Below are 12,350 nucleotides of genomic sequence, written 5' to 3'. Positions count from 1 at the left end.
TTATTTAGGAGGGTTCAGTTAATCTACTTTAGGCAGGAACTACACAAATAAATAATAAAACATGAACGCAGAACATTTATTGTAGCAAGATATAAAACTTTAAACGTTCATAACCACACTAGGCATTAACATGACGGATGGGTGTTACCCAGCTTGCTCAGATTTAGGGAAATAGTGTATATAATTCTTGAAATGCACTGACCATTTTCCTAAAAACACTATGAAATTTGAATTAATATATATAAATTCTCTTTCCTGTCTTTATTCAAAATCACTGTATGTACAGACACCCTCAGTGAGTCACCCAAACCCAAGGCCTTTTATTACTAAGAGAACAGCACAGCTCTTATTTGCCAGTGGCAACATTCTTAAAAGTTAATGGATAACAACCAACAGATCACTAACACGTTTTGACCTAGATCCTTCGCCTTTAGAGCCCAGTGAACTTTTACCTGGGTGTAAATATCCTTCAAACAATGCCTTTAAAAGCACTCTAGACAGCCATTTCCATTTTAATAGTCGGATGAGGATTGTAGCCTTCAATCTGAAAGTCTTCGGCCTGGAAGTCATCGATTGTCTCAACTTTTCGAAGGATTTTGAGCTTGGGGAAAGGCCTTGGTTCTCGCTGCAGCTAAAAACAACATAAGACCATTATCTTCCCAGATCCATACGCCCTGCTTTAATTTTTGCTCCCCATGTCCCTTCATGAAACAAATCACAGTATTTTGCCAGGCAAGTATTATTTTGTAGGGGTGGAATACTGAAGATACCTCGCTCCTCGTTACTAAATGCTGCTGACCCATTCTCTCACCCGTGGAGAGTGAAGGGTGATCAGTGGATCACATGGTGTCAGGAGCCTTGGTGGTTCACTGGCTTTAAGTTCTTAAATTTGTTAAAAACAAGGCACGGTTTTTTACTTTAAGAAGTAGTTACAGGATGTTTACTTGAGTCCCATGATGCCTAGCCCAACTGTCCCTGGCAGAAAGGACAAGGAAAGAGGACACATGTTGACAACTCACAGGGATGAAGCCAGGACTCCTGGGCTGGACCAGCAGCAAGGAGGACGAGGACACAGGGCATGCCCTCCTCCTCTGTCAGCATGACCAGAGTATCCAGATGAACCCTGGGGTCACCCTCTCCCAGATCTAACCAGAAGGGGCTAAAGGTTTCTGGTTCAAGTTTTTTTCCTTTCCTTCAGAGTTCATTAAGACACTCCTTTTTTTAAATTGCCACTTAAATCATCCTTTGTTGAAAATAAACTGGCTTAAAGGCTTAATAAGACAACACCATAAAACTCCTAGAAGAGAACATGGGTAAAATATCCTGATATAAATCATATCAATGTTTTCTTAGGTCAGTCTCCCAAAGCAATAGAAATAAAAATAAACAAAGGGGACCTAATCTAACTTACAAGCTTTTGCACAGCTTGTAAGATGTGCAAAAGGAAACCATAAAACTAAAAAATCTACAGAAAATATTTGTAAACAATGCAACTGACAACAGCTTAATTTCCAAAATACACAAACAGCTCTGTAATACACTCAACAAGAAAAACCCAATTTCAAAATGGGCAGATGACCTAAAGAGACAGTTCTCCAAAGAAGATACATGGAAACAATATTCAACATCACTAATTAGAGAAATGCAAATCAAAGCCAGAATTAGGTTCCACCTCACACCAGACAAAATGGCCATCATTAAAAAGTATAAAATGCTGGAGAGGGTGTGGAGAAAGGGAATCTTTCTATACTAGTGGGGACTGTAAACAGATGCAGCCACTGGTGAAAACAGTATGAAAAGTTCCTCAGGAAACCAAAAATACAATTACCAGATGACCCAGCAATTCCACTCCTGGACATATATCTAGATAAAACTATAATTCAAGGATACATGCACCCCTGTATTCATAGCAGCATTATTCACAATAGCCAAGAGAAGGACACAACCATCAGGTTTGTGCATATGTATATATCTGCACACATGTATATATACAGATACATACACACACATGTACACACAGAATGGAATACTACTCAGCCATAAAAAGAATGAAATGCCATTAGCAGCTACATGGATGGACCTGGAAATCATACTAAGCAAAGTCAGAAGGACAAATACCACATGACATCACTGAAGTGTGGGATCTAACATGATACAAATGAACCTATCCCTGAAGCAGAAACAGTATCATGGACAGAGAAGAGCCTGGTGGTTTCCAAGGGGGAAGGGAGTGGAGGGCTACGATTAGCAAGTACAAACTGATATACATAAAATGGGTAAACAGAACCTACTGTATAGCACAGGAACTACATTCAATGTCCTAGGACAAACCATAATGGGAAAGAATATATACTCGTGCAGTACCTCACAGCACCTGTCACGTTCAGTGTCTGTGGCCACTGGGGCCCATCTGCCTGGTCCCTGCCTGTCCATCACCATCCACAGACCTGGAAGACTGTCCTCTTAGCTCCATCAGAGCCTGGAGGAGAACATCTATTACAAGAGGGACACCTCCCATATGGACAAGGTCTCAAGAGAAGGTACCAGACCCCAAAGTGTGACAGGTACATTTCTTACCTGAGTTTTCAGTGGCTCGATGTGATTCAGGTAAATGTGTGCATCTCCCAGAGTGTGCACGAAGTCACCTGGCTAAACCCCACAGAAGAAAGCGAAACTGTCAAGGCTTTAGTTTGAGTTCCTTTATAACACAGCATGTAAAAACACGTGGGCATGCAGACATTCCAAAGCTCTTCACAAGAAAATTTAACCAGTATTGCTTTTGAGAAAAGTTGATCCAAAGTCATATTAACTGCTCCAGGCAAGTCAGTGAGCAAGCAGTTCATTCATTTACACAGAGCGCATCTAAAGACTACAAAGAGCTGGAATTCTCAGCCATCAGTTCTCCCACGTGACAGGACCTCACAGCCCAGTGTTCTAGGCTAGTCCCCACTCCACCTCACCCAGAGCAGCCCACCTTCAGGTCCGTGATGTGTGCGATCATGTAGGTGAGCAGGGCGTAGCTGGCAATGTTGAAGGGCACACCCAGGCCCATGTCCCCCGACCGCTGGTACAACTGGCAGGACAACTCCCCATTCACCACGTAGAACTGGCAGAGGGCGTGGCATGGGGGGAGGGCCATGAGAGGCAGATCTGAGGGGCCAACACGTCCAAGTCAGGAGAGGAGGTGGTTTTTAAGGAACATAACTCTAAGCAAAGCAAAAAGCAGCAGAAGCCAGCTCTTACAGTGGAGATGGTGAGAAGAGCCACTGGGCCAGTGACCCCCACGAACCATTCCCACCCCAGATTGGCATAACGCCGACAGAGACCTGCCCATCACTGTGAGACCTCTGTGGATGTACAAGGACTGCTGAGGCCACCCGCTCTCATCCGAGCTGAAATAAATTACTTGGGCCACCTCCGTGGCACCAAGCCACAAGTACAGGGGGAATTAATTCATTTGCAGGGACCATGAGAGACTGCTGACTCAGGCTCACCCTCCTGTATTCAAATTGCTATCCTTAATGCAAAAATTCCACTCAGGCTATTTACTACACCTCAGGAGAACTTAATTTTACAACTGTTTAAAAAGGCTCATAATAGTGAGATGGAGGCGATCTGAAATTCCAACTGTCCCAATTTAAAATGTTAAATTTTCATGGGTATTTTTATAATTAAAGCCCATAAACACAAATTAATTCCATCTGGGCCCAAGGTCGCTCTCTGAAGGTAAAAACGGGGCCACTTGGGAGATGGCCAGGGTCACACGAGCAGCTGTGCAGCTGGGGACAGTTCCTAGGACCACCTCCGACCCGGTGCCTCTGCTCAAGGCTCAGTTAGGACACGGGAGGATGACTGGGGCACCATCAACCTTTTGGATTCCAAGCACACAGGATGATTCTTCTGTCGTTAGGGTTGGTTTTGATTGTGTCGATCACTTTTTGCAGTTGATCTACTCCTTGACCTGAATACTCTGCAGAATTGGCAAAAACAAGAGACCACCGCACATGTGAACCACGGCACCCCAGGAGAGGGCCCCAGGTCACCGAGCACGCTGTCCTCCCCGCCGGCCCAGTCACACAATATCCAGTGAACAGTACTGATGTCTCATACTTTGCTGGGTTATGTTGAGTCTGGGCTCCTAGGTCTGTCCTCTGGAGCCATAAGTCTATTTTCCCACTACTTAAGAGACTTTTAAATACTTGGCCAGGTGTCCCTCCTTCCCCTTCTCCTATCGCTAAACCTCCTTCATCCTCAACAATCAGTTTCTTCCAGCGGTCCCCAGGGGACATCGTGTCTGTACCATCGGCGATTCCTGTCCCACTTCACTGCCAGGCAGGGCTGCATCTGCAGTAGAATGTTTCCTACCCTACATGGTCCAACAACCCATGATGAGGATTCCTTTTTGTCATCTAGATACTAGCCTTCCAACATTCCTACCAAAAATTACAATGTAACAGCTAAACTGCTACTGACCTGTAAACATCAGGAAACCTGTCTATTATATACCACCCTGTACTTTTCTCTCATGTCTGGTCTCTGAACTTGCCGCCTCTGAACTGGAAGCTGAGATGTGCAAAGCCTTCCATCTCTATGGTTAAATGTCTATTTGCTGGAGTCAGACTATGCTTGAGTCCAGGAGTTCTTAATTTGGGGAAAGAAAGCCCTGTCACTATCACAGTTCCAGAAAAAGATTTTTAAAAAGATGACCTGTAATGGAACAGTTTTGTGTCTTGATTGTGCTGATGGCTACATAAATCTCCATGGGCTGAAACTGCACACAAATTTGCAAAGCTGGAGAAATCTGTTAAGTGCTGTGGGTTTTACCAATGCTAATTTGTGTGAGAGGTGGTGCCACCAAGTGACAGAGGAGGGTGGGCGTCCAGGAGTGAGATGTTTCATCTCCACCCCACCAGGGTGGGGAGGAGAGGGCGATCAAGACGGGTGCTGTCACATCAGCGCCACCGGCAGCGTGCTGGGTGGTTCAGTCTTCAAAAGGAAGATCAAGGTGACCACAGGGCAGTCAGTCCCTGGGACTCATCCCCAGATGAACTTCCAACCTGCCTCCAACACAGCGACTGACCGACCTACCAGGTCACTGTCTGCTGATGAACAAGGTATGGAAGGTGCCCAGACCCACAAGTGCTGACCACCTGGTATGTGACCCGACCCTCCCCCTGGATGCGAAGCAGCCTCTCACAAGGTCCAAGTTATATATCCATTTCCCCATCATCAGCTTCCTATCCCCCAGGCTTCACTTGCAGCCACAAGACAAACCCAGGCTGTGAAAGGCACTCAGGAAATCCAAGGCCCCCCTCCAGCTCCTCACCTGAATCCATATCTTTGTATTCAGCCCCAAAATGCCTCCACTGGAAGCCATAAACTGGGCCTAAATCCCCTTCAGCTCTGTCGGAGAAGCCCAGGCCATCCAAGAAGTCTCGGGACCCATTGGCATCCCAAATTTTCACTCCCTTGGAAGAGAGTTCCTTAGCGTTGGTGGATCCCTGTAAAAGATGCGGCATCCAGTGAATTCCAAGCCCACAAGTGGGCCTGTGCTGACAGATAGGGGCAGTACCTGACGAGCCCCATCACTAGGCAGGCTGGTCCCAGCCCAGACTTTCCAAAGACCCCCGAGACAGTCTGATCCTTCTTTGCAACTACTCTCTCAAATCCTTTTTCCTATTCTCAACCAGGACTTCTAAACATCTCCAAGTCCTTTCAGTGCTCCCATCTAACAGTTCTGTTTCTTAACTAAATGTGTCTTGTGACTAAGTGTAACACCCCAGAAGGAATCTACTCCACACTCGCAATGTGTTTGGTACGTCTTAGACCTGGTATATAGGATGTTTCCACGGACAGGCCTGATCAGTATTAGCTTTTGTCAAATATGTCAGCCACATACCTTTACAAGATCCACTGTCAAGTTATGTTCATCAACCTGTACTTGCAAAGTACAGGTTGGCGGGTTTTTGTGGGTTTTTTTGTTTTGTTTTTTGGTGCCAAGTATAAGCTTTATGTTCCTCTTATGTATTTCATCTCATTAGAGGTGGTCCATGTATCCTGATGGTGCATCCAGGTCAAGACCCCATTTGGCCTCTGGGTAGGATGTGCTGTAATGGTTACAAGCAGACAGTGAGGCCACACACCTGGGTGCTGGGCCTGCTGTCTCCTCACTTCTCCTCTGACCAGCTCCCTGACCCCTCTAGCCTCAGTATCTGCACCCAAGAAAGAGCACAGAAGTAGCAATCACCACCCACATTACTGGGATGAGTAGATAATACAAGCAAATGCTTGGCCCTCAACAGATACGAACCAAGGCACAGACTGCATCTCCCCATCTTGCCCAAAGACACCAGCTGAAGTGTAGGTACGCCAACTCCTCTATCTTGAGTCACCCATGGAGTGACTATCAGAGGCAGGTCTGCTGTCTTCCTGGTGAGGACTCACTGGAATCCTGCACTCCAGCTTTATGATCAAACAAGTGCATGATCTCTATTTCTGAGCATCTCAGTTCTTCCCTTTCTGTCATTGAGTTTGTACTAATTATTTTCACTTTCAGTGACTCATTTCTTGTTCACTCATGTTGCTTCAAAAGTCTCCCTCCCCATCCATTCAGCCTGGGCTCTAGCTTGTCTGCAAACATCCTCTTCTGAGATCTGTATCCAAACCTCAACCTTTGCTAAAATGCATTGCGGTCTTGGGCCTGCTTTGGCCCAAGACGATACAAGCCACAGAAGAAAGCCCAAGCTTGAGCCCAGCCCAGAAGAGAGCCCATCTCTTTAGGCACCCTGTGAGCAGTGTTGGCCAGAGTCTCAGACCAGTGAGATGAAGGGGAGATGAAGAAGAGATGCAGGGGGAGACAGGTGTGGCCACTGCCCACCATCACCGTGCTCAGCTTAATACTCAAGAGCCTCTTCTAACTTACCCCCCAGGAAAGCACGGCTGGGATCTATATTCAGTCAGCAATCCCTGTGAGTGCCTACTGTGCGGCAGGCTGTGTTCCAGGGGACGCAACAGCAGACAAGAGAAATTCTCTGCCCTCGTGGAGCTTATAGTACTTTTCTAAACGTCAAAAAATTTGTAAATAAAAAATTTTTAAATGATAGTATTTTATTCATTTGTCTGCCTTCTCCCTTGAAGAGGGTAAAGGGAGAAGACATTATATATATATATATATATATATGAGGCTTCTCTAGAGAAAAAACAAAGGAGGAGTGGGGGTAATCATGGTTTTAGATCGGAGGCAGGGAAAACTGAATAGAGAGTTGAAGGTGAGGGTGCTACATAGGGGTAGGGATTCCAAGGAGCAGGAGCAGGTGAGTACCAGCCCCAAATGGGGACATCCTGGTGTGCTCAAAGATCAGCAAGGAGGCCAGGGTGAGAGAAGCAGAGCAAGCATGACTCTGGCTGAGGCCAGAGCAGAGACAGGACTGTAAGGACCTTGAATAAAACAGGAGCCACTAAAGACTTTAGGCCAAGGAGTGACATGATGCACTTTTAAAAGGATTTTGCTGGTGCTGTACTGACAACAGATTGTTGACTTCCAATAGCAGCAACTTCTTTACCTTGATAAACCACAGCAACTCCTCCAAAACACCTTTCCAGAAAACACGTTTGGTTGTCAGCAGAGGAAATTCATCTGGAAAACAGTTTGCCATGTAATTTCAAGATGAGAAGACAGAACATGCCATCCAACTTTTTCTGTAAAAAGAGGACACATGCCCCAGGAGAGAAGGCCTGGGAACTGACTGCAGAGGAGCTGGAAACCTGTGACTTCTGCCACGTGGGCACCCCCTGATCAGAGTGGGGTTCCCAAGGCTGCAGCCCCAAGTCAGTGACACACTTCAGGTGAGATCACCCTCCTGCACCCCTTGACCACCAGACACAGGAATTTCACACAGAGAGATGGGGCGGGGAGGCCCATGTGGACAGGGAAAGAGCCAGCAGCCACTACCCAGTTAGTGCAAACCCTTCCCAGAGGTTTGAAGAGAACACACAGAATGTGCCCTAGGACACAGCCTGAAGGCTCCTACTGCATGATTACCCTGCCAGGAAGAACGGGCTCACCACCAGGTAACAGCAGATATTGCCCTGGCTAAAAGTGAGTCAGTTCAGTTCAGTCGCTCAGTCATGTCCGACTCTTTGCGACCCCATGAACCGCAGCATGCCAGGCCTCCCCGTCCATCACCAACTCCTGGAGTCCACCCAAACCCATGTATGTCCATGGAGTTGGTGATGCCATCCAGCCATCTCATCCTCTGTCGTCCCCTTCTCCTCCTGCCCTCAATCTTTCCCAGCATCAGGGTCTTTTCAAATGAGTCAGCTCTTCACATCAGGTGGCCAAAGTATTGGAGTTTCAGCTTCAACATCAGTCCTTCCAATGAACACCCAGAACTGATCTCCTTCAGGATGGACTGGTTGGATCTCCTTGCAGTCCAAGGGACTCTCTTAGTTCTTAAATATTTGCAAAGAAAATTAACCTTTATTTATATATTTTTAAAATTTTTGTTTCCTTTTTTCTTTTTGAACTTTTTATTTCGTACTGGGGTATAGCCGATGAACAATGTTATGATAGTTTCAGACAAACAGCAAAGAGATTCAGGCATAAAGGTATCCATTCTCCCCCACCTCCCCTCCCATCCAGGCTGCTCCCTAACATTGAGCACAGTTCCATGTGTTATAGTTCTGTGTTAACAGATCCTTGTTGGTTATCCATTTTGTATGTGGGATCCTAGTTCCCCCTATAACAGCTTGAACCCCATGCCCCCTGTACTGTATGGTGTCTTAACCAGGGAGGCCCAGGGAAGCCCTCAACCTTTAATTTTTAACTGAACTAAAAATAGTTATATGTTTAAACACCTGATATGCACAATCCTATCTGATCCTCAATACAATCCTACTTGAGGCTCCATTATGATCTCCATTTTACAGGCACCAGGAGGTGGTAAGTCTGCATCAAACAGCTGCGAAAAATGTAAAAGCTTATCTCTAAATTCAGTACCTATTCAGCCGACTGTACAGGTGATACTCATGTAACAAGGGCAGAGTCTTCAAGCACCTACACTCCCTCCATTTGGGGATCATTTCCTCCAGTTTGAGCACATGAGGAAGCTGAAGATAGGCGAAGATAACCAACAGCGCCCAAGTCTAAGCAGAGACGCTGGAGTTAAAATGACGCCTGTGGCTCACGGGAGGCTACCATGCAGGAGCTGCAGGAAGGTGAATCCCTCTACTCAAGACAAAACTCCCCAAGCTGTCCAAGCCAATCAGGTCACAGCAGCTCCGGATTTTCCAGTCTCTGCAATGGGTGTGTGGCAGAGGGTTTCTGCCCTGACCTAGGTGCACCTCCTTCAACAGCTGGTCTCCCCACTCACAATCACCCTCCACACCTATTTCACGGACGTTTGTCTGAGGCCGACCCCCATCCCACCTGTTTGTCCCCTGAGAGCCTGGCACTAACAACTTCCAAGACACATTTCTCCCCAGGAAAGTGAAAGTCGCTCATTCGTGTCCGACTCTTTGCGACCCCACGGACTATATATACGGTCCATGGAATTCTCCAGGCCAGAAAACAGGACTGGGTAACCGTTCCTTTCTCCAGGGGATCTTTCCAACCCAGGGATCGAACCCAGGGCTCCCGCATTGCAGGCGGATTCTTCACCAGCTGAGCCACCAGCGAAGCAAAAAAGGGAATTCCCTGGAGGTCCACTGGTTAGGACTCCCCACTTTCGCTGCTGTGGCCCAGGTTCTAAGAACTCGCAAGCCTTGTGGCACGGTCCCCCCCTCACCCCCCCAAAAAAAAATTAATAAGAACTTCTCCGATTCTCGCGTTTCTGTTTCAAGATTAGGGAGGAAAGCTGGCTCGCTGGACCAGATGGGATAACTGTCACGAGCCCCAAGTTTCCGCCCCTGCTTGCCAACGGTCTCCTCACGCCGAGGCCCCGCCCACGCCACCTGAGCTCCAATTTTTAAAAACAAAGCGCAACAGTCAACGCGGAGAGAAGACGAGTGGCGAAAAAGGGGCCTGCAATCAAGGCCTCGGTCAAGCCTGGGCAGATCCTCTCCCGCACTCAAGTCTGGGGCTAGCGCTGCAGAGCCAAGCCCGCTTAGGACAGAGAAAGCACAGCAGGGTGATTAAGAGCCAGAGGGCCTGCTTTTACCTCCCTGCTCCGTCCGTCCAGTCCGTGTGACCTTATGCAAGTTCACGTCTCGAGTCCGAGCCAGTTTCGGCGTCTGTAAAGTGGGGCCAAAGCCATTCCCCTTACTCACGCAGCAGAGGTTAGGGCTAAACGCCCGTCGCTGGGCCCGGCCTGTCCGCAGCGCTCTCCCCACCGCAGCTCCGCGCGCACCGGGCCCGCCCGCCCCCATGACGCGGCCGCCTCACCTCTCAAGTTGTACCGCGCCTGCATCCCGAACACCGACAGGGTGCCAGTGCCGGTGCGGTCATCCCTCCGGAAGCCGCAGCGGAGGATGTGTTCTATCTGCCCCAGGTACTGCAGCTCCCCGTGCGGCGGCGGCGGCGGCGGCCGCGGCTCGGCGCTCTGCTCCTGCACGCCGGGCGGCGACGGCGGGCGCGACGGCTCGGAGCCGGCCGCTGGCATAGTGCTGGTTGCGGGCGCGGCGGCGAGGGCCGTACGGAGGCGGGAACGGCCTCCCAGCGCTTCCCAGGAGTCTCTTTTCCCGCCACAGCGCGAGACTCCGCCCCTTCCTGTGACGCTTCAGTGACGTAGGCCCCACCCGATCCCGCGAGAAACGGCCTGTCGCGTCCCGAGAGGTCGCGGGGCCTTGGGCTGTGGACGCTCTCGCCTTTCTCGATGGCTTGTATTCCATTTTAAAAGTGAAGAACCCTTGGCCTAGAAAGAAATTCTAAAGCTATATCTTGGTGTGTTGCCTGAGAAAAGCCACTCTTGTTGGAAAGACTTGGGGTCGACCGCGCCTTTCCGTGATAAAAGGAAGCCTGAAACAATTTCCACGTGTTCGTGAAATCGAAAAACAAAACCCTATTTTAGATGTTTCCTACAACTGAGGGGGACTCCCGCAAGTGATTTGCATTTCTATTTTCCCGCATCCTCACTCAAGGCCAGCAGCTGGAGTAAATGAATTAAGGCAGCTTTTTAAGTTAATGACAACCAGCCCTTTTCAGTTTTGCATACCAAATTTTTCAATATTAGTGAAATGTTTATAATATAAACACTGGGTGTAAAATATTTGATAATGCGTTTAAAAGGTACTAATACATGTACATGCAACAGCAGTCTTGAGTCAACTGTGTCTTGAGGGTATAGTAGATGCTCAATAAATTTCTTGCTGCATCTGGGGTTAGGAAGAATGACATGTGGGCTCTGTATGAAACATACTAAACACTATTTCTTTCCGTTCAGTAAAGTCGATGGTTTTTCTTTTTTCTTTCTCCTCTCATCTCAATTTTATTAATAGACAGTAAAGATAGACAAGCAAGATTATTGAATCTTTCTGCTAAAGGGCACTTCTCAAACTCAAGGTTAAATTGTAACAGGAAAACATTCTGGGAAGACTATTATTTTTCACCCTCGGTTCAATTCAGTTCAGTTCAGTCGCTCAGTCGTGTCCGACTCTTTGCAACCCCATGAATCGCAGCACGCCAGACCTCCCTGTCCATCACCAACTCCTGGCTTTCACTCAGACTCACGTCCATCGAGTCAGTGATGCCATCCAGCCATCTCATCCTCTGTCCCCTTCTCCTCCTGCCCCTAATCCCTCCCAGCATCAGAGTCTTTTTCAATGAGTCAACTCTTCGCATGAGGTGGCCAAAGTACTGGAGTTTCAGCTTCAGCATCAGTCCTTCCAAAGAAATTTCCAGGGCTGATCTCCTTGCAGTCCAAGGGACTCTCAAGAGTCTTCTCCAACACCACAGTTCAAAAGCATCAATTCTTCGGCGCTCAGCCTTCTTCACAGTCCAACTCTCACATCCATACATGACCACTGGAAAAACCATAGCCTTGACTAGACGGACCTTTGTTGGCAAAGTAATGTCTCTGCTTTTGAATACGCTGTCTAGGTTGGTCATAACTTTCCTTCCAAGGAGTAAGCGTCTTTTAATTTCATGGCTGCAGTCACCGTCTGCAGTGATTTTGGAGCCCAAAAAAATAAAGTCTGACACTGTTTCTACTGTTTCCCCATCTATTTCCCATGAAGTGATGGGACCAGATGCCATGATCTTCATTTTCTGAATGTTGAGTTTTAAGCCAACTTTTTCACTCTCCTCTTTCACTTTCATCAAGAGGCTTTTGAGTTCCTCTTCACTTTCTGCCATAAGGGTGGTATCATCTGCATTACTGAGGTTATTGATATTTCTCCTGGCAATCTTGATTCCA

At 47.6% G+C, this 12,350-nt stretch overlaps 1 protein-coding gene across 1 annotated transcript; it reads right to left on the bottom strand.

Moving 5' to 3' along the window:
• Positions 1–57: 57 nt before the first annotated feature.
• On the bottom strand, positions 58–10,702 carry TYMS (thymidylate synthetase). The gene is made up of 7 exons (XM_070361506.1): positions 10,382–10,702; positions 7,563–7,636; positions 5,327–5,501; positions 3,869–3,970; positions 2,975–3,150; positions 2,578–2,649; positions 58–631 (listed from the first exon to the last, which is right to left on the bottom strand). The coding sequence occupies exons 1-7, from the start codon at positions 10,596–10,598 to the stop codon at positions 494–496; spliced, it is 954 nt and encodes a 317-aa protein (XP_070217607.1). The 5' UTR covers positions 10,599–10,702; the 3' UTR covers positions 58–493.
• Positions 10,703–12,350: the final 1,648 nt, after the last annotated feature.

Source organism: Bos mutus, chromosome 24 (assembly GCF_027580195.1).
Source record: "Bos mutus isolate GX-2022 chromosome 24, NWIPB_WYAK_1.1, whole genome shotgun sequence".
Classification (NCBI taxonomy): domain Eukaryota; kingdom Metazoa; phylum Chordata; class Mammalia; order Artiodactyla; family Bovidae; genus Bos; species Bos mutus.
Note: the sequence above shows the minus strand (reverse complement) of the source record. Positions and strands in the feature narration are given on the sequence as shown.

What these genes read in the sequence shown, in the direction of transcription:
- TYMS (XM_070361506.1), bottom strand. Translation starts at nt 10,598, where the DNA reads ATGCCAGCGGCCGGCTCCGAGCCGTCGCGCCCGCCGTCGCCGCCCGGC. An exon ending in GGCGCGGTACAACTTGAGAG is followed by an intron (nt 7,637 to 10,381) that starts GTGAGGCGGCCG and finishes ACTGTTTTCCAG; the next exon opens with ATGAATTTCCTCTGCTGACA. An exon ending in ATACAAAGATATGGATTCAG is followed by an intron (nt 3,971 to 5,326) that starts GTGAGGAGCTGG and finishes CCAATTCTGCAG; the next exon opens with AGTATTCAGGTCAAGGAGTA.